Consider the following 22,357-nt stretch of genomic DNA (forward strand, 5'->3'; position numbering starts at 1 on the left):
GGTCACATGACGGCAAGACCTCCAAGTCACGTGAGAGCGCTGAGTGGGCGGGACAGGACTGGTCACATGATGACGCTTCCTCCAAGTCACGTGAGAGAGCTGAGCGCCCCCGTACACCGGGCAGGTTTGTAGAGTGAGGGGAGGAGGGGAGAATTGGGGTCTCTTGTTATTCTTGAGGTGTGATTGGGGGAGGGGCAGTGAATTGCTCGGCATTGTATGGATAAGATCAGTGGGGTCCATTAGGGGCTCCACCCCCCCCTCTCCATGCCACCCCGGAAATCTATCCCTTTGCGCCCCCCAATCATGTGTCTGGCCCCTTTCAGGACGGGCGTGCAGGAATTGCTATGGGTGGGGGTGTTTTGAAGCACCTGATTAGAGCCAGAGACTTTAACCACTTCAGCCCCGGACCATTTTTGCTGCCCAAAGACCAGAGCACTTTTTTGCGATTCGGCGCTGCGTCGCTGTAACTGACAATTGCGCGGTCGTGCGACATGGCTCCCAAACAAATTTTACTTCCTTTTTTCCCCACAAATAGAGCTTTCTTTTGGTGGTATTTGATCACCTCTGCGGTTTTTATTTTTTGCGTTATAAACACCAGGCACGCGCGTCAGCATCAGGTGCAAACGGGAGGCCCCTATTGGCTGCTCGGCGAGATGACGTAGATCTACGTGATCTCGCCCAGCAGAGACGACCTGCCGGCGTCTCCTGGAGGTCGGGGGGGGGGGGGGCAGTTGGTGTCTCCTGGAGTTCAGGGGGGAAGTTGGTGTCTCCTGGAGGTCGTTGGGGGGGGGGGCAGTTGGTGTCTCCTGGAGGCCGTTGGGGGGGGCAGTTGGTGTCTCCTGGAGGCCGTTGGGGGGGGGGGCAGTTGGTGTCTCCTGGAGGCCGGTGGGGGGGCTGTTGGTGTCTCCTGGAGGCTGATGGGGGGGCAGTTGGTGTCTCCTGGAGGCCGGTGGGGGGGCTGTTGGTGTCTCCTGGAGGCTGGTGGGGGGGCAGTTGGTGTCTCCTGGAGGTCGTTGGGGGGGCAGTTGGTGTCTCCTGGAGGCCGTTGGGGGGGGCAGTTGGTGTCTCCTGGAGGCCGTTGGGGGGGGGGCAGTTGGTGTCTCCTGGAGGCCGTTGGGGGGGGGGGGCAGTTGGTGTCTCCTGGAGGCCGGGGGGCAGTTGGTGTCTCCTGGAGGCCGGGGGGCAGTTGGTGTCTCCTGGAGGTCGGTGGGGGGCAGTTGGTGTCTCCTAGAGGCCGGTAGGGTGGCAGTTGGTGTCTCCTGGAGGCCGGTGGGGGGGCAGTTGCTGTCTCCTGGAGGTCGGTGAGGGGGCAGTTGGTATAAATTTGTATAACCGGCGTATGATTCCTTCTGACATGGTAACTTGGCTTTAATTCTTTGCAGGATCAGCAGTGGTCATTCTTTACATGGAACAGTAGAGGGCGCTGAGACGATGAGCCCATAGACCCGTGCTGTGTACGGAGGCTGCGCATGCTGAGCTCTCCACAATGGCTGACACCGCACCAGAGCCCGACCCGGAGCTGGAGCAGATCCGCCTGAAGAGCGCCCGAGAGGAGAAGTTCATCCCGGTTCCGGAGAGGGACAGGGTGAGTCCGGCTGTGCTGGGGTCAGAACCCGGAATTCAGCCAGCAATGTGCGCTAAGAAAATAGATTGAACATTTTGTATCCGTTCTCCCATCTGATAATTGCAGTTTTCTGTCTTTCCTCTGAATGGCTGCGGGGTGGTTGTCTCTGGTCTGTGATTTCCGGGGACAGCCCCAGATGTAGGACATTGTCCCTGGAAATGTTGGGTCCTTAGAAGTCTGGGGCTGTGCGCGCCGCGCGTTATTGTGTCATGTGCCATAGAGATCTCCTTTTCTGCCTCCACCAGGCCCATTCTACTGCAGACGATACAAGGGATAATGTCACGCTCTGGTTAGCGGCGGAGGGGGGGGGCCTCACTCCCGCCGCCGCCAACGGTGATCTCGCATTGTAAACAGGACCGCCCACTGAAAAGATGGATGTCTTGGTTGTGGCTGCAGCTGCTGCCGTTACCGGGATATCCATCTTTAACCTCTTAAGACCCGGACCTTTAGGCAGCTAAAGGACCCGGCCAGGTTTTGCTATTTAACAGACAATTGCGCGGTCGTGCGACGTGGCTCCCAATCAAAATTTACATCCTTTTTTCCCCACAAATACTGATTTCTTTTGGTGGTATTTGATCGCCTCTGCGGTTTTTATTTTTTGCGCTATAAACAAAAATAGAGCGACAATTTTGAAAAAAAATTCTATATTTTTTACTTTTTGCTATAATAAATATCCCCCAAAAACATATAAAAAAACGTTTTTTTTCCTCAGTTTAGGCCGATACGTAGTCTTCTACATATTTTTGGTAAAAAAAAAAATCACAATAAGCGTTTATCGATTTGGTTTGCGCAAAATTTATAGCGTTTACAAAATAGGGGATAGTTTTATTGCATTTTTATCAATTATTTTTTTTTTACTTCTAATGGCGGCGATCAGCAATTTTTTATTTTTTTATTTTTCTTCATGACTGCGACATTATGGCGGACACTTCGGACAATGTTGACACATTTTTGGGACCATTGTCATTTTTACAGCAAAAAATGCATTTAAAATGCACTGTTTACTGTGAAAATGACAATTGCAGTTTGGGAGTTAACCACAAGGGGGCGCTGAAGGGGTTATGTGTGACCTCATGTGTTTTTCTAACTGTAGAGGGGGTGTGGCTGTAGGTGTGACGTCATCGAATGTGTCCCCCTATAAAAGGGATGACACGATCGATGACGCCACCACAGTGAAGAACGGGGAAGCCGTGTTTACACACAGCTCTCCCCGTTCTTCAGCTCCGTGGACCGATCGCAGGACTCCAGCAGCGATGGGGTCCGCGGTCCCGGAGCTTAGGACCGGGGCGCTCGCTGACGGCTGGGCACTTAGAGGACGTACCTGTACGTGCCCAGCCGTGCCATTCTGCCGACGTATATGTACAGTGGGCGGTGGTGAAGTGGTTAATATGTTTTCCATACAGAATGTTTCTCATCAAAGCAATGATAGTTTCCTTTTATTGATATGAGTGTTTTCTTCTTTGTCATTACAGCTCGGCCGATGTCGCAGTGTGAAAGAGTTTGAAAAGTTAAATCGAATTGGTGAAGGGACTTATGGCATTGTGTGTGAGTATTGGGGGAGGGGGGACTTCAGATGATGTGGGACTGATAGCGCTCTGCAGGCTGGGACTTGTAGTTTGATTGCTGAACGACTGCAGATTGGGTGGACTTTGCAACCTTTTCACCGGCTGGGATTCCTGATTGTCACCTTCTGCTTCTAGATCGTGCCAGAGACACCACCAACAATGAGATTGTGGCGCTGAAGAAAGTGAGGATGGATAAAGAGAAGGACGGTGAGTTTGGTGGATTCCAGATCTTGCACAACCTTTGCTGCTTGTTAAAGCGGAGGTTCACCCTAAAAATCATCTATATACCATTACATCCAGCATACTTCCGACATCTACAGTATGCTGGTATTTTTTTTTTTTTTCGCTGTACATACCGTCTTATAGTTCCTTTTCACCCGGCTTCCGGGTTCTCACTCCCGCGGGGAGTAGGCGTTCCTATGAAGAGGCGTAGATGATTGACGTGCGGGTAAGGCGCGTCACGCGTTCCGAAAATAGCCGACCTGGGACTCGGCTCTATACGGCGCCTGCGCACAGACTAGGAGCCATGTAGAGCTGACTGCGCAGGCGCCGTATAGAGCGGAGTGCCAGTTCGGCTATTTTCGGAATGCGTGACGCGCCTTATCCGCACGTCAATCATTGACGCCTCTTCATAGGAACGCCTACTCCCGGCGGTAGTGAGAACCCGGAAAGCCGGGTGAAAAAGAACTATAAGACGGTATGTACCTGGCGCTCACTCGGCCACTTCACAGCCGCCCATTCAGTTCACCACATGGCTGGGGGGGGGGGGGAGACTAGAGGTCAGCTGACTGGTGAGAAATGTGAAGTGGGAGGGGCTGGAGGAGACCCCATCTCCTGATTTCAGCATATGTGTCACTGCTAGGAGACACCACAAAGTCGGGGACACAGGGGTTCATTTACTAAAGGCAAATCCACTTTGCACTACAAGTGCGCTTGGAAGTTCAGTCGCTGGAGATCTGAGGGGGACATGCAAGGAAAATAAAAAACAGCATTTTTGCTGGTACATGATTGGATGATAAAATCAGCAGAGCTTCCCTTCATATCAGATCTTCCCCTCAGATTTACAGCGACAGCACTTCCAAGCGCACGTTCAGTGGATTTGCTTAGGTTTGTTTAGACTGGGATCCGAACATGCGACTGAGCTCGTCCTTACCCGGTAGTGTTATCCCAATGGTGTCATTACTAACGATATCTCCTCTTCATCACTCAGGAATCCCGATCAGCAGTCTGCGGGAAATCACGCTGCTTTTAAAGCTGCGGCACCCCAACATAGTGGGGCTCAAGGAAGTGGTGGTGGGAAATCACCTGGAGAGGTGAGACTTAAAGTGATACTAAAGAGTTGCATTTTTATTTTTTTAATAACATGTCATACTTGCCTCCACTGTGCAGCTTATTTTGCACAGAGTGGCCCTGATCCTCCTCTTCTGGGGTCCCACGGAGGCTGTCTTGGCTCCTCCCCGCTTCTGATAACCCCCCCTCTGGGAAGTGCTCTCCCAAAGGGGGTTACCTTGCAGGCGCATTCGGTGTCCATATCCGCCAACTACAGGGCTCGGCCCCACCCCTCACGTCATTGGGGTTGATTGACAGCAGCACAAGCCAATGGCTGCGCTGCTATCAATCTCTCGAACGCAGAGCCGAGAAGCCAGCACGTTCACGACGCGGGACTTTCGAGGGTTCAGGTAAGTAAACGGGGGAGCCTGTAAGCATCGGATGTTTTTTCACCTTGTAAAGGTACAATTATTATTTTTTATTTTTTCCTAAATATCTTCCTTTCCCTCATAAATAAATAAAAAAAACATGGACAGGCGTTTTTAAGCTGTAAAAAAGGCTAAAAAAAGTGGCTGTAAAAAACGTCCATGGAAATGAAGCCTAAATGTCCTTATTTCTTCTGAGAAATCCTCACTTCCTGTTCTTCTGTCTGTAACTCCACACAGTAATGCGAGGCTTTCTCCCTGGTGTGGAGTGTCGTGCTCGCCCCCTCCCTTGGACTAAAGGAGAGTCAAGAAGCCCTCTATGTTGCAGATAAAGGAGTTGTGTGTTAGTGGGCGTCCTGACTCTTCTGTAGTCCAAGGGAGGGGGCGAGCACGACACTCCACACCAGGGAGAAAGCCTCGCATTACTGTGTGGAGTTACAGACAGAAGAACAGGAAGTGAGGATTTCTCAGAAGAAATAAGGACATTTAAAAGCAAAATGGAAGGATGAGGTAAGTGAAGGAGGACGGCACTGAGGTAAGTGAAGGAGGACTGCACTGAGGGAAAGGAAGATATTTAGGAAAAAATGTGTATCTTTACAACCCCTTTTAATGTATAGAATGCATTAAGGTGAAAAACTGGAAGCTTTACAACCCCTTTAAAGTGATACTAAAGGTTGGGTTATTATTTATTTTTTTAACCACTTGCCCACCGGCTCCCATAGACAGGCGGCTGCATTGGGGCTCCCTCCCGCGAATCGCTGTACATTTACGGCGGCTCCTTTTAAGAGCCATAGGTGCCGCCGACTGCACGGGGCGGGCAGGATCGCCGCCGGCCACCCACAATCGCGGGGCACAAGAACGGGGATTCATGTAAACACACAAATCCTCATTCTGATAGGAGACGAGAGACAGATCTGCTGTTAGTAATTTACAAACAGCGATATGTCTCCTCGCCCCCCAGTACATATACGCAAGGCGGTCGGCAAGCGGTTAGTCCAATCAGGAGGTTGCGGCAGAGAGGTAACATAAATTCTATAAACATAAGTTGCGCTCGTAACTATGAAAAATTACAAATAAGTGACATATGTAGTGAAAGAAAAAATTGAAGAATGATAAACACACAATTAAGTCCTTGTATCAAAAAAAAAAAGACAGTTGTGAGGAAAAGAAATGATGATGGTGAGTCCGTTGATGCAATAAGTTCCAGATTCTTTCCACCTTCATCGGGAAAGAGAAGAGAAGAAGGGAGGGAAGTTCTCAATCTAAAGAAAAATCCCTCTCTGTATATGGGAACCCAAACTGGTGGACCCCCTATAAAGCACTGTCGTGAGCGCCAGCAGAATTGGCCCTAGCAGGTTTCCTGTGTCATTGAAATCCTCCTCCTGGTATAGCCAGAAATCCTCCGATTCTCGATGGGAAAACGGACAAAAATGTCAATCTGGGGATGCGCACTCTGACCAAAAGGCAGGAGTGCAAAGGGGGAAAAGGAACTCAAATAGGAAAGTATCGTTTAATAATAGCAAGCGGTAACAACCGCGTAATGCCTAAAAACAGCCGGCAAGCTTAAAACTACCAAACACCCGTGTACTGGGGGGTCACGTGGGGCGTAATGACGTCAGCGCGTAGCACCGCCCAACATGTTTCGTCATACATGACGTCTTCCTGGTGAGAGAGGTAACATAGGAAGATGAACCGCTTCATCCTAAATTAACATTTGTCGCCTGTCTGCCCGAGTCATGTGCAGAATTACAAAATGCTTTGGAAGTGATAAATATTTATTTCAACAAATGATGTAGCTGTTGGCCTAATAATGAGGTAGCTGTGTGTCTTAATGTTGAATAATGCTGTCATTTTTATTTATTTTTTGCAGCATTTTCCTGGTGATGGGTTACTGTGAACAGGACTTGGCAAGCCTACTAGAGAACATGCAGACCCCCTTCACAGAAGCCCAGGTACTGGAACACACACTGACACTTCTCCATAGTTCTATTTTATTATTAAGAAAAGCCAGTTTTTGGAGGGATGTCGGCATTGTAATGCATCTTCTGTTCTAGTTCTGGGACTTCACCTTCCTGCTGTGACTGTAGTGGATTTTTTATCTCCCATTAAAATGAACTGGGAATGATTTAACCTTTGTGAGGTGGTAGTAGTGTGGGGGGTCCTTGTGTCGGCAGTCACTTATGTTAATCATCAAATTGATCCCCTATGGATCTTATCCCCAGGCTGTACATTTAGCCTTAAAAAGTGGAACTTCCACTCATTTGTCTCCTCCACCCCTTTTCTGGTGCCTGTCAGGTCACCTGTGGCCAGGTGACAAGTGCACCCCGTTGGGGTCAGGGATGCATCACAGGGTAGTGAACCCTATGGCCGACTGCTGCGATTAGAGAGGAAGCGTGAACCCAAGATCGCCCAGGGCGCGGAGTCTAAGACCCAGCTTTGTGTTCACCAGAGCCTCTAGTGGTGAGGATGGCCTTCGCGGCAGCTGGGTCCAGGTCGCGACCCCTGGGATCCCCTAGGTCACGCTTCGCAGGGAGAGAGGGGAAGCAGCAAGCAGGACAAGCGGTAGTGATGGGTAAGCCGAGGTCAGGGCAACAGGCAGACAAGGGTAACCGAGGGACAGGCAAAAGGTCAGGATCACGGGCAAACAGGAGACGTCAGGGACGATAATCGTAGCACACTGCAGACAGGAACTAAAGCCAACAACACGGTTGAACAGCAAAGCAGAATAGCAGTGCAGTGGTTAATATAGGCTCCCTGGGATGGCCTAGGGTGGAGCAATACAGGGAGGAAGGTGATAAAAGACAGTCAGAAGGAGGGTCAGGCCTCTAATGGACACATGGAGACAGGTAAGCTGCCAGACTTTATTGCATATCCATGACTGTGCCTCTCAGCTTTGTAAAGTACTGTATACACGCACTTTTTTACCCTGAAAATGGAGGGTAAACTGCCTGTGTGTTATACACCAATATTTGTATTTATTTTTTTACCAACACCGGGCGATCCGCCCCTGGTGCCACCCATTGGGGGGGGGGGTGTCAGGCCGGCTGCCCCGCCTCTCCTGGCCCTGGGACAGCGCTGCCAGCATACTTTAAAGTTAAGAAAACATTACTGCCAGTCCTTTCTCATGTGCCCTTTCTCCGTGTCCGGGGCAGGGGCAGGGGGCTGTGGGGAATTTTTTATTTTTTTTACGGAAACCTCCCTTTTAAATTTTGGTTGCGTGTTATACGCCTGTGCGTGTAATAGGCCGGTAAATACGGTAATTTATGTTCTGCAGTCACAGTATGTTGATCTAGTGGGGCAGTACATTCCTGAGATTGTGTCCTCCTGGTCAATCTTTCCAGCACCGGTCCCAGAATGTCCAAACTTCCCAAGGAGGGGGAGGGGAAGGTACAAAACCGGAAGTTTGGTTTTCTCTTCTCTCTGGACATTTATAGACGCCCCATAAAAGTTCACAGACAATGATGAAGATTGGAGAAGAAATATACTGGAGATTCAGCTAGTTTAGTTATCATCGTATAAAATTGAATTTTATATATATTTTTTTATATACAATGTTGCTGAAAAGTTCTCCTTTTTTTTTTTCTTCTCATTCAGGTAAAGTGCATCTGTTTCCAGCTCCTCACCGGTCTTCAGTATCTGCATGAGAGCTTTATAGTGCACAGGTAGAACATTTCACAGAACTCTCTGTAATCACATATATGAAGTATATTGAATGCTAATGCCGCGCACACACGATCGGAATTTCCGACAACAAATGTTCGTTGTCTGTCCGATCGTGTGTACGTGGCAAAAGATATTCTATTTCTTTAGTTTTGGATGGAGTAGAAAATGGATAAAATCCTTGTCAGGTTTTTTTTTTGCTGCCTCTGTCCCATTGGGGAGATTTCCCTTCACATCCTGTTTTAGAGACGCAGCAGAAAGCGGGAGGAAATCTCGCCACGGTGAGGCCAATCCCCTCCTAGGAACAGGTGTTCCCATTGGAAGATTCCCCTCTCTTCCTGTTCCAGTGACGACACAAAGTTCTGGATTTCCCCCCCCAGTCTGTCCTGGTGAGTAGGTTATGCCATAATGTGCCGGTATGCACAGCATTAAGGCAAACCGAGCCGTGCAGCACTGAGATTGATCTGGGGTTTCCATCTTCGCCTGGTGTTCGTTCCGGGTTCGGTGCTTTCAGACACTTGAATGGCCATGGCACTATGATGTTACATGTGCGCATGCGTACAGGAGTCGTATCGCAGTGACACAAATCGGGGCCATAAATGTTCACTGAGCTGCTCATGTACCAGATCAGTGTATATGACAGCTGACAGGCAGGAGGAAGCATGAATGACAGAAGATAAAATCTTGTGTTTTGTTGTTTTAACAAAAACCTAAGACCCCTTTCACACCGGGGCGGGGGCGTCGGCAGCGGTAAAGCGTCGCTATTTTTAAGCGGCACTTTACCGCCAATTTCGCAATGCTATTCCGCCGCTAGCAGGGCGGTTTTACCCTCCGATAGTGGCCAAGAAAGGGTTAAAAACACTGCAAAGTGCCTCTGCAGAGGCTCTTTGCCGGCAGTATAGCCGTGGTGCCCATTGATTTCAATGGGCAGGAGCGGTGAGGGAGGGGTACACACCTCCCCTAAAGATGCTGCTAGCAGGACTTTTTTTTACCGTCCTGCCAGCGCACCTCTCCAGTGTGAGAGCCCTCGGGGGTTTCACATTGGAGAGACAGCAAAGGCTGTTTCGGGTCGATTTGCAGGCGCTATAGTGCCTGCAAAGCGACCCATTGTGAAAGGGGTCTAATCCTAACTGCCCCCCCCCCCTCCCCTGCTATCTGTTCCCCCTTGTACTTTAATAATATACAGGATTGAGTGCCAACAGCTTGCACCGTGCTTTACACAATAACGGAAGACGGTACAATTCAATACAAGATGGTTACAATTTACTTAAAGGATTTGTAAAAGGTTCATTTAAAAAAACAAACGTGTCATAATTTACCCCTTCTGTGCAGTTGGTTTTGCACAGATTGGCCCCAATCCTCCACGTCTGGGGTCCCTCCGTGGCGCTCCTGGCTCATTCCTCTTCTTGAGTGCCCTGTCGGAGAAGTGTTTTTTTTTCTCGGGGCACCCGTGCGGGCGCGCTCGTGCTGCTGCATCTATTGACACAGACAGCAGGATTCGGCTCCACTCCCCCCCAGCTCCCACATCATTGCATTTGATGACAGCAGCGGGAGCCAATGGCTGCGCTGCTATCAGTCTATTCAATCAGGACCCAAGACGCTGGCTAGAGCGGGTGTGCTTGTCCCCTGCACAGGAACGGTCGGGCTCAGGCAAGTAAAAGGGGGGGCTCTGGGGGGCTGCTGCAGTACTCGCCTCAATACATAGAATGCAAACCTCCAGGGTTCACAACCCCATTAATATCAGTAGGGGGGGGGGGGTATACTTGGCATTGGGGGAGGGTTCATTTATGATTGAAATAGTAAAAGTTTAGTTTCCCTTTTACATGAGAAACAATAGAAGTGATTAGTCGGCATGGATTAGCAAAATACCAAATCACACAGACAGAATTCCAGCGCCGGTCATCCAACTGCCACTCTGCTTTGTTTCTTTTTTGTATCTTTGGGGTTTATGGAGGTTTTCAATTTATTGGTTGAACTAGATGCACGTGTTTTTTTTTTTTTTGTAACTATTATTAATGGGCTCCTACATTCTCCCTCCTAACAGAGACCTGAAGGTGTCCAATCTACTGATGACCGATAAGGGATGTGTGAAGATCGGTAAGCCACGCCCTCTATTCCCTATTTGGGCTTTTCTCTCGGTTGCTCGATCGTTTCCTGATTCCTTCGTTTGGCAGAACTCATTGATTTGTTTTCCCTGTTCGTCTTTCAGGACAGGTACTGTAGAGAGACACAGGCTCCTCCCCTCACAGGAAACACCGCCTTCCAATTAAGAATTTAAGCCTCATCCTCCCTCAGCTCCTCAGTTTATGGTGTTTCCTCCGGAGGGGAGACACCGCTGGGGGCCAAGGGCCAGACAGCTGGGGAAGCTGAGGCCAGTTTTCCTGAGAGGGGGGACCTGTTCTCCCTGGGCTCAGGGCTATTTTTTAAACGCATGGCGTCCTGGTTGACTGGGGAAGTCACTTACCCAGGACATCGCCGTGTAGCGTCCCGCGGACATTCCTGGGGTGGATTCAGCCGCGGAGGCCTATTCACTCAACGCACAGGGGTGGCGCTGCAGGCGGGGTGCACGCTCCCTGTGAGATTTCACAGTCGGCCAGGAGCTGGGCCGGACCGGATGACGAGTGACGTCAGTTCCGGGGGGGGCGGGCACTTCCGCCGGATACGCGTCACTGGTCCCGGACGCTGCAGTGTGAAAAGGCCTGACGCTGGGCTGGTGCGGCCTCTCTCTTCTCAGCCGTAGGGTCGGCGTTTTGGCAGGCAGTCGCGACCACATTCCTCAGCGAGATGTCGGAAGCAGAGGCTTCCCGTGCACCTCCGGATGACGACAGCACCAGCCACTCTAAGGTAAGGAGAACCCTGGGGTGGTGTTCCCTTATCATGTTGTACAGCTTCACTGGTGATTTTTTTGTTTTCTTCTCCTGGTGGTCGGGGAGTTTGTTAGTGTAGTGTGTCTGGAACCCTGGTGGTGGTTGGTCCTAGAACACTCCTGGTGGTTACCTGTGTTATGCGCTGGTCTCTCTTTTAATCTAGCCTCCACTTTCTTCTGTGTTTTTCAGAAATCCACAGAAAAATCAGCCCACAGCAGGAAGAAATGCCCTTCCTGCAGATCTTCACTTAGTGAGAGTTGGAACAAAGCACTTTGCAGGAGATGTATTGAGGGGCTGGTTAAAGAAAGGGAGGCAGAGCAGGCATCTGAATTAGCAGCTTCTATGAAAGAGCTTTCTGGCACCTTTCAATCGTTTAAAGATATTTTTGCTAATTTTCAATTGCCCCAAAGCAGCCCTTCTGTAGCGCAACAGGTAATTCCACCGAATCCTGAGGTTCTTCCCTCTGGGAGTAGAGAGAAACCTGCGGATATCAGAGAGGATGCTGAGGAGGAGCAAGACAGTGCCGCTTCTAGCTCCCAAGAGGAGTCAGATAGTGAGAAGACAGAGGCAGGGTCCTCAAAGGTCTCTCGCTACAAGCTTTCCCTTGAAGAGGTGGAAGAGTTATTGGAAACTATCCACGCTACTTTAGGGATAGTTGAGGAGAAAAAGACACTGTCACTCCATGACCAGATGTACAGTGGTTTGGGAGAACAAAAGAAAAGGGTTTTTCCAGTCCATGAAGTACTGGTCAATGCCATCAAAAAAGAATGGCAGGACCCAGAGAGGAAACCTTTTTTCTCAAACTCTTTGAAGAGGAGGTTTCCTTTTTCTGAAGAGGAGGCTTCAGTGTGGAACAAATCCCCCAAACTAGATGCCGCCTTTTCGCAGGTATCCCGACATACGGACTTGGCGTTTGAGGACATGGGGGTCCTTTCAGACCCCATGGACAGGCGGATGGATTCGCTATTAAAAAAGTCCTGGGATGCTTCCCAGGGGAACCTTAAGCCAGCTATGGCAGCAACAGTGGTGGCCCGTAATTTAGAGCATTGGCTCTTACAAATTAAGGCACATATTGAGGCCGGAACGCCAAAAGAGACTATACTTTCCTCTTTTCCAACTTTACTGAGTGGCGTACGGTATGTAGCGGACGCCTCAGCAGAGTCAATCCGCATGTCTGCCAGATCTGCAGCTCTATCTAATTCTGCAAGAAGAGCTCTCTGGCTCAAGACATGGCAGGGGGATAGCGCCTCAAAGGTTAAATTGTGCGGGATCCCCCTTACAGGAGACTTATTATTTGGGCCAGGCTTGGAGGCTGTCTTAGATCGTACAGCCGACAAGAAGAAGGCTTTCCCCTTAAAGAAAAAATTTGGGGGACAGACAAAGAAAAAATTCTGGACCCAAAAGAAGGTGGAAGTCCCCAAACCTGAGGGAAAGAAAAAGTTTTGGGGACCAAAAGGGAAAGGCCGTGCCGGGGCACTTTTTCGTGCTCCTGAACAGCCCCAAAAACCTCAATGACGGAGTCAAGGTGGGAGGAAGGTTGGGGGCCTTTCTCCCACAATGGGAGACGATCACCAGCAACCAATTTGTGCTGGGGATCATAAGGAGAGGGTACAGACTAGAGTTCTCAAGTCCCCCCCCATCCAGACTCTTAGTCACCAATTTGCCCCAATGCAAAGAGAAATCTGTGGCTCTGATCTCCTCTCTTCAGGAGTTGGAGGATCAGGAGGTGGTAGTTCGGGTTCCATCGGAGGAGATAGGAAAGGGCTTCTACTCCCACATATTTGTGGTCCGCAAGCCTTCAGGGAAATTCAGGCTTATACTGAATTTAAAACCTCTAAACACCTCGGTCACGTACAAACGGTTTCGGATGGATTCCATCTATTCCGTGAGGACACTCCTCCTTCCGAACTGCTTCATGGCATCCATAGATTTAAAGGATGCCTACCTACACATCCCAATAGCGGAATGCCATCAGAGATTTCTCAGACTGGCCGTGAGGTCCAGAGAGGGGATGTTTCACCTGCAATTCAAAGCACTCCCCTTCGGGCTCTCCTCTTCCCCCCGCATATTCACCAAAGTGATGGTGGAGGTACTAGCCTTTCTACGTCTCAAGGGCATCCTGGTGATAGCTTACCTGGACGATCTGCTATTCTTTGCAGACTCTCCGACACGGTTGTCCCAGGACCTCCAGGTTGCAAAGGGGATTCTGGAGAACCTAGGTTGGTTACTCAATCTGGAAAAATCCAGCCTGACACCCTCCCAAAGAGTCACTTTTCTGGGATATGTACTGGACTCAACCAGACAGATGACTTTTCTCCCAATAGAAAAAGTTCAGAAGGTGGACAACGTAATATCACTTCTTCAGAGCAGTTGCCAGCTTCCGATAAGGAAAGTCATGTCAGCTCTGGGGTTATTAACATCTTGTCTTCCTGCAGTGCAGTGGGCGGGTCTGCATTTCCGACCTCTACAACTGTTCATACTGAACATTTGGGACCACAAACCGGAATCCTTGGATTCCCTGATATCCATACCGGTTCACATCAAGAGGTCCCTTTGGTGGTGGAGGAAGGGGGCGAACCTTTTACAGGGCCTGGATTGGATCTCCCCGATTTCCAGAACAGTGACAACAGATGCCAGTGGCTCCGGTTGGGGAGCACACCTGGACTCCCTTCTGACACAGGGTCGCTGGGCAAAAGAGGACTCGCAAAAATCTTCGAATTGGAGAGAACTAAAAGCGATAGAGTTAGCCCTCAAAGCCTTTCAGAAGGAGCTGCAGGGACAGCATGTTCGAATCAGGACAGACAACTCCTCGGCAGTAGCTTATGTCAACAAGCAGGGGGGCACCAGGAGCAAGTCCTTATGGGATCTGACAAAATCTATTCTCGTATGGGCGGAGGCCAATGTCTTGTCCCTCTCAGCCATACATCTGAAGGGAGAATTAAATCAGGTCGCAGACTTCCTCAGCAGGAAGAAACTGAGGGAGGGCGATTGGGTTCTGAATCAGGAAGTTTTCAGAGCGATCACTCAAAGATGGGGTCTTCCGGAGGTGGATTTATTCGCCTCAAGAGAAAATGCCAAAAACTCGGCTCTTTTTTTCCCTAAACAGATGGGATGGAGCTCTGGCGGTGGACGCTCTGGCCCAAACCTGGAAGTTCTCCAGGTGTTATGCTTTCCCCCCTCCGGTTCTAATACCAGCAGTCCTGAGGAAACTGCAGGGGGAGAACACAACACTCATTCTCATCGCACCTCATTGGCCCAGGAGACCATGGTTCTCTATCCTAAAAAATCTATCGATAGAATCTCCTTGGATTCTACCAATTCGGGAGGATCTCCTTTTGCAGGGTCCAATCTGCTGCCCGCAGGTAGAGAGATGGAACCTGGCAGCCTGGCTTCTGAGGAAGAGCTGCTGAGGGGCAAAGGGTTTTCAGAACGCTTGGTTGAAACACTCCTAAGCTGTAGAAAGAAGGAGACGCAAGCCATTTACCAAAAAGTGTGGAAACGGTTTAACATCTGGTGTGCAGAAAGCTCATTCAGTGTCAACAGCTCTGTGGCTGTTTTAGAATTTCTTCAAGCTGGAGCTGATAAAGGGTTGGCAACTAGCACGCTGAAGGGTCAGGTGTCAGCGCTAAGTGTATTTTTTGAAAAACAACTAGCATTTGACCCTTGGGTCTCTAGATTTTTTAAGGCTTTGAGTAGACGGAGACCTGTTAAAACCTCCAACTTCCCAGTTTGGGATCTCTCATTGGTTCTTCAAGCCTTTACAGTAGAACCATTTGAGCCTTTAGACAAATGTAGTTTAAAAGTGATCACTCTCAAAACAGTGTTTTTAGTAGCGATCACTACTGCCAGGAGAGTGAGCGAACTCGAGGCCCTATCTATTAGGGTCCCCTTTTTTCAAGTTTTTCCGGATCGCATCATTTTTAAGACAGATCCGGCTTTTCTACCAAAGGTAGCTTCTAAATTTCACAGAAGTCAAGAAATAACATTGCCTTCTTTTTGTTCAAATCCTGTGAGGGAACAGGAACACAAGTTTCACAACCTAGATGTTAGGAGGTGTGTCCTACAATACTTGGATTACACAAGTCAGTTCAGGAAAGCTGATTCACTATTTGTTTTGTTTTCTGGGTCCAAGAAAGGGTCTAGGGCTTCTAGACGCACGATAGCCAGGTGGTTAAGGGCAGCCATCGTTCTAGCCTATTCTTCTAGGGGAGTAGAGCCTCCACAGGGTATCAAGGCTCATTCCACCAGGGCAGTAGCAACTTCCCAAGCAGAGTGTGCTGGTGCTTCCCCGGAGCAGATCTGCAAGGCTGCAACATGGTCTAGTTTCTCAACGTTTGTAAAACATTACAGACTGGACCTACTTTCAACCAAAGACCAGGCTTTTGGACGCAAAGTACTGCAAGCAGTTGTCCCACCCTAGGGTAAGGTGCTCGCTTATCCTCTCTACAGTACCTGTCCTGAAAGACGAACAGGGAAAAACGGGGTTACTTACCGGTAACATCCCTTTTCCTGGAGTCTTTCAGGACAGCACTGGTACCCACCCTCTTTTGTTGTAGGGGATATTATGGAAACTCATCAGACGAGGCCGTCAGGTAAGATGTAATTTTATACTTTTATGACGTGTTCTTGTGTCTCCCCAGCTGGCCGGAGGTACTCTGGAAAAAACTGAGGAGCTGAGGGAGGATGAGGCTTAAATTCTTAATTGGAAGGCGGTGTTTCCTGTGAGGGGAGGAGCCTGTGTCTCTCTACAGTACCTGTCCTGAAAGACTCCAGGAAAAGGGATGTTACCGGTAAGTAACCCCGTTTTTTTTTTCCCTCTTACAGCTGACTTTGGTCTCGCTCGTGCATACAGCGTTCCTGCAAAGCAGATGACTCCTAAAGTCGTGACTCTCTGGTGAGTAGCGGGCTGATTGGGCGTTCTGCCGGTGAAACTGGTGAGATGTTGCCCAGAGTACCAACAATCCGATCCAAAGCATAATGTATGTCCGGGGAGTGCAGACTTTGACTTGTTGTTTCTGTATAGGCTTAAAGTGGAGCTCCACCCCAAAAGTGGAACTTCCGCTCGTTTGTCTCACCCCCCCCCCTTCCGGTGCCACATTTGACACTTTTCGGGGGGAGCAGATACCTGTCCCCACTTCCGGAAGTCCGGCCGTGGCAAATTACGCCAGTAGCTTGGCTCTCTCTCCTACTGGTCTGGCGGCGGGGGGGGGAGGGAGGAGAGGAGCGGAGCCCCGCACATGTGCAGTAGGGTTCCGCTGTGAAGCCGTAAGACTACCCTGCTGGGTTCCCTTACCCACAGGACAGGTAAGGGAACCCATGACCACTGATCACTCATCTCGGTCACTTCTGAACAGAGAGTGGTGATGGTCAGTCGCCGTTCTTTGCACCTCCACTGGTCACTGGAGCTCTACGCCAAGAGCCTGCACTCCGTGTCTTGCGCACGCAAGACACACGCACACGCATACATGGGTGGCTTGGGAGCGATCACACACAAGCAAGCAGCTTGCTGTGGGGGCACTCAGCGGGGGGGGGGGACTGGCGTACCAAAGAGGAGGACCCAAGAAGAGGAGGATCCTGGCTGCTCTGTGCAAAACCATCACAGAGCAGTTAAGAATAACATGTTTGTTATTTTAAAAAAACAATTGAACCTTTTCCAAACTCTTTGAAATCCAGAATTATTGTCGGTTCTCACATTCCGGTGTCTTCTCCTCTGATTTCAGGTATCGAGCGCCTGAGCTGCTGTTTGGAAGTACGACGCAAACGACCGCCATCGATATGTGGTGAGACCCCCAAACTTCGATATGTCTGAGAATATAAAGGGGACACAGATTCTGCTAAGCCTTTCTTATATGGGGGGGGGGGCTTCTCTGTCAATAATGAGGCAGTGGAACTAGCGGTCGGAGTCATTATTCAGCCTTCCCCTTCTGATTTAAAAAATAAATAAAAAATAAGATTTTATAAAAAAAGATTTTAGGTTTTACAGTACAAAAAACAAAATCTCTCCAACCCCCTCCTGACCGTCCCCTCCCCCCTACATTTTATAGATCCCACATTGCGGTTCGGTGATGGCAATGGCGTTTTTTTCTTTCTTCCATACAGGGCTGTGGGCTGTATCCTGGCTGAGCTTCTGGCTCACAAGCCATTATTACCGGGATCTTCAGAAATCCATCAGATCGATCTTATTATGCAACTTCTGGGGACCCCAAATGAGACCATCTGGCCGGTATGTATGGGGGGGGGCGGCACTTGTTTTCCAACTGTAGACCCATTTCATTAATTGGGATGGTTATCGGTGTCGCCTGTGACTACGCCAGGCATGTCCAAATTGCGGCCCGTGTTCCGGTTTAATGCGTCCCCACTGGTTATTTGGATATATCTCCCTATCTTTTGTGGCCCCCCAACAAATCCCTGAGCGCCGCTCAGGGATTCGTTGGGGGCCACAAAAGATATTTACTGTATTTATTATTCTGGCAGCCTCGGAGGGGTCAGGGAGTTGGCGGGACGAGCGCCGTCAGATTACATACAGAGGAATCTCTTGTTTACTTGGCGGCCTCTGTAATAGGAAGTCAATATGGTCGGACCTCACGCATGTTCACTTCATCAAATCAGGCCCTCTTTGAAAAAAGTTTGGACACCCCTGGACTACACCAATGACGTGTGTTATTCCGACTGTGCCTCCTAGGATTGGCACGTCACGTCTTCCATACGGCAGCATAATCCACTGGGGTGGGGGGGGGGGTTTATACATCCTAAGGCCCAGTGGCTGAGCTGGTGGGACTCTCAATGGCGGCCCGGGACCGAGCAAGGGGCAGAATGCTCACAGGATTCTGCAGGAGTATCTGAAATGGTTAGAACCATGGCTGAAAGTTTGGATTGAAAGGGGGGGGGAATGCAGTGGGGAGGGTGAAGATCCACGTTAAAGTAGAACTCCTCTCTAATGGTCCAATCGCTCGCTGGTGCCAGTATTTACAGGATTCGGTCGTCATGACACACAGGGGACCGTGCCAGCGATGTAAGCTGCGCTGTGCATGCGCTGTTCTGTTTACATGCCTCACAGGTAGGGTCTGAAACAGTGGGGAAAAAAATCTGTTGGTCCTCCTGAGGTTTTCTGATATTCCCTTCTCCTCCGTTCCCTTCCCTTCTCCTCCGTTCCCTTCCCTTCTCCTCCGTTCCCTTCCCTTCTCCTCCGTTCCCTTCCCTTCTCCTCCGTTCCCTTCCCTTCTCCTCCGTTCCCTTCCCTTCTCCTCCGTTCCCTTCCCTTCTCCTCCGTTCCCTTCTCCTCCCTTCCGTTCCCTTCTCCTCCGTTCCCTTCTCCTCCGTTCCCTTCTCCTCCCTTCCCTTCTTCTCCCTTCCCTTCTTCTCCTCCCTTCCCTTCTTCTCCTCCCTTCCCTTCTTCCCCTCCCTTCCCTTCCCTTCCCTTCTCCTCCCTTCCCTTCCCTTCTCCTCCCTTCCCTTCCCTTCTCCTCCCTTCCCTTCTCCTCCGTTCCCTTCCCTTCTCCTCCGTCCCCTTCCCTCCTCCGTTCTGTTCTCAGTGCCCTTCTTCTCAGTGCCCTTCTTCTCATTGCAGGGTTTTACTAAGCTGCCTCTGGTTGGTCAGTACACGGTCCGCAAACAGCCGTACAACAACCTGAAACACAAGTTCCCCTGGCTGTCGGAGGCCGGCCTGCGCCTGCTCAACTTCCTCTTCATGTATGACCCAAAAAAGAGGTAAGGGGGAGGGGGGGGAGTTAGAAGACGGGGGAAGGTTTTCATGCCAAGTCCTAAACCTCTAATCCTGAGCGTTCTTCTCTCTTACCTTCTCAGAGCCACAGCTGAGGACAGTCTGGCCAGTTCCTACTTCAAGGAGAAGCCTCTACGTAAGTATTCCTGACACTCCCTCTTCAGTGTTGGGGGGGGGGGGGGGGGTGGATTGTATTTTTAGCGGGTGAATAGAATATTTGCAACTTGGAGTGGATCTTCCCCCTGAAAATAGCACTTTAATACTCTGGAATCTGAGCTCTGATATATAAAGATTTACTCTTTTACCTGACAAGTTCCTCCTGATAATAAAGCAGAGCCGTTCCTGGTATGGGGGGCACTGGGCACCCCTATGCCTACACCCTTGCTGTACATCTGCAGTGTCAGTGCCGCCTCTGACTGCTTGTTTCAGGGGGTTTGGAGTGAGATTTGGGGATGTCACTACTGTTCTGCTCACTGTTCTCCTTGCTGGAGGGGAAGCTGTACCTAGAGACCTGCAGTGCAAGAAGATCCCTGCTTCTGCTTCATTTATTCTGTGCTTCCTCCACTATCATCCTATCCTCTATCATTACCTCACCAGTCGACAGGGAGCACCTCTGATATGAGGAAGCAAAGCCTTGCCTCTACATAGAGAATACTGTACAGGACAAGGTATGGTAAGCAGTACACTGAGCAGGCTGAGCTCCCAGAATAGCTAGAGAACTGACCACAGTGTTCTCTTCTGCTTAGTGTGGTCAGTTTTTTTAATAGGAAAGCAGAGGTACCAGCAGGATCACCAGAGATTTCACATAAAGGAAGCAATACAAAGAGGACAGGAGACTTCTTTATACCAGTACATGGGACAGCAGACACATACCGTATTCATCGGGGTAAAGTGCGCACCGCCGTATAGCGCGCGCCCCCAACCTAGATGGAAATTTCAAGAAAAAAGGAAAACACTTACAGTGAATGCCCCTCCTCGGTGTCTTGCCCGGTGTCCATCGGCAGCCTTGTCGTCCGTCTGCGGCCTTGGTGGTGTCCTTCCCGCTTCTCCCGCGCTGTTTCTGAGCCGATCCCCGCTTCCCGCATTGTGTTTGAACGCCGCCGCCAACATATACCGAGCGCAGTACACTCGGCCACGCTCGGCTCCTCTCGCATAAAGGCTAGGAGGCGGCACAGGGCGCGACCGAGCGGAGCCGTGTGTACTGCGCTCGGCGGCGGTGTTCAAACACAGTACGGGAAGCGGGTATCAGCATATATTGCGCACCCACGATTTCCCCCTGATTTTAAGGGGAAAAAAGTGCGCGGTATACGCCGATAAATACGGTATATCAGGAATATGCAGTGTTTGGGTAACAAACGCTTTAAATAACTTTTTTTATTTTATTTTTTTCAGCTTGTGAACCGCAACTGATGCCGACGTTCCCGCATCACCGAAACAAGAGAATGAGCAGCGCCGGCGGGGACAGCCAGGCCAAACGCTGCAAACCGTGAAACGACATACGTGTGAAGAAGAGTGGAGCCGCCATGTTTTCCAGTGCTGCGGTGTGAATGAGGACTGCCTGATATCTGGAAGATGTCTCTGCAGTAAGAGTAATGGGTACTGGTAATGCCAGAATAGCAATAACAATGTTTCATCTGGGGGGCCGAGTCCTTCTGGTCCCCCCCTGACAAGGACTGTGAGAATGTGGGGTGCTGGGGTTGCTACCCTCTGGAAGGACAGATATTCATAGGGGGAGATCTGTGACTGTTTCTGATGCCCACCAAGGCCCTTCAACCAACTACTGTAGATTGTTGAGCTTTATGTTGGATTCCCTGGGCAGGTGCAGCATTGGACCCCCTTCTTCTGCCTCCAGTGATCATGGAGAGCGAACCAAAGAATGGCGTTCCCTACACTTGTCCCTCGTGTGTATCGGGATGGATGGATCGGGATGGATGATGAATGCGCTCTGCAGATCAGGGAAGGGGGAATCTGGCCGCTCACCAGGACTGCTCAGTGCTGAGAATTCTCTGACTTAAGTAGGGACGGTCAGACATGGAGGACGTGTTGCATGAACTGGCGGTAATGTCACAATGTCCGGACTGCCCCGGATAATAAAGTTTTTATTCCTTGACACAGAGCTTGTTGTTTTTTTTTTGTTGTTTTCGAACAGTGGGAATGTGTGTTGGCGTGATAACAATTCTAACACTGGGGGGTTTAAGTGAACCTGAAAAAAAAAAAAAAAAGTGGCGCTCTATTCACACGATGGCGTTGCGGATCACATAGATTCCGAATCGCTGCAAACCGCGGGATGCCCTTGCAATCCCTGTAACTTTCTACGGCACCCGAAACGCATTCTGCCACAATTGTCCCAGGACGAATCGCGGTAAAATCTCGCAAACAAAATCACAGGACGCCTGTTCAGATTCCGCCTGAAATCCGGGACGCCATAGTATGAATGAAGCTTTAAATCCAATGCAAATGTATCTTTATTGTTCTGGGCAGGCAACTGCAAAGTTCTGCCTGGGATCCCCTTCTCCTCCTCCGATACATTTTCTACACAAAATTAACCCCCCCCCCCCAGCAGTTATTAACCCCTTCAATCCCGGGCACTCGCCCCCTCCCCCCCCATGTCGCTGTATGCCCAGGCAGTATTGGTGCCTGATGGTCTATTTAAAGGAGGCTCTAACTCGGTAATAGTCCTGACTGGTCTTCAGCCTGTTACTGACCTGGCTCTGATTCCCGAACTGGTTTCGATTCCCGAACTGGCTCTGGTTCCCGTTGCCGACCCAGCTCTGATTCCTGTTTTGCCAAAGGATGGAGATGACCATGCATTCCCAATTCCTGACTGCCTGACACCACTTACCCAGAAGTTCTCTACCAGCAAGATCTCTTGGTTTTCTTGAAAAGCCTTCTGGGAGTCTCTGCTGGGGGACCCCTGTGTGGGTCACTTGGGGCCCCGGAATTGGGAATGCATGCTCATCGCCATCCTTTGGCAAAAGTGATCAATTTGAATTGTTTGTATTGATACTTTATATTGATGTAATAAAAGCAATTTTTTTTATGCAATCACATTATTGGTTTTCAAAGTTGCCTAGAAAGTCCCGGTGAACATTTTTGGGGTTTATTACCTTTTTCTTCCTTTGAATTTGGGAATGTTGTCACCTAATTCATGGCCTTCTCTGGTGATTCTGTTTTACTTCATCCACAACTCTGACTCCTCTTATGATTCCGTAACTCTGCATTTAATA

At 49.9% G+C, this 22,357-nt stretch overlaps 1 protein-coding gene across 1 annotated transcript; it reads left to right on the forward strand.

Moving 5' to 3' along the window:
* Window positions 1-19: 19 nt before the first annotated feature.
* CDK10 (cyclin dependent kinase 10) lies at window positions 20-21,242 on the forward strand. The gene is made up of 14 exons (XM_040329634.1): window positions 20-124; window positions 1,383-1,585; window positions 3,097-3,169; window positions 3,325-3,396; window positions 4,400-4,502; window positions 6,754-6,835; window positions 8,478-8,545; window positions 10,588-10,640; window positions 16,235-16,304; window positions 17,131-17,190; window positions 17,510-17,633; window positions 18,978-19,117; window positions 19,214-19,266; window positions 20,523-21,242. The coding sequence occupies exons 2-14, from the start codon at window positions 1,487-1,489 to the stop codon at window positions 20,618-20,620; spliced, it is 1,095 nt and encodes a 364-aa protein (XP_040185568.1). The 5' UTR covers window positions 20-124; window positions 1,383-1,486; the 3' UTR covers window positions 20,621-21,242.
* The last annotated feature ends 1,115 nt before the right edge of the window (window positions 21,243-22,357 follow it).

The sequence above is a fragment of the Rana temporaria genome, chromosome 11 (genome assembly GCF_905171775.1).
Source record: "Rana temporaria chromosome 11, aRanTem1.1, whole genome shotgun sequence".
Taxonomy (NCBI): Eukaryota; Metazoa; Chordata; class Amphibia; order Anura; family Ranidae; genus Rana; species Rana temporaria.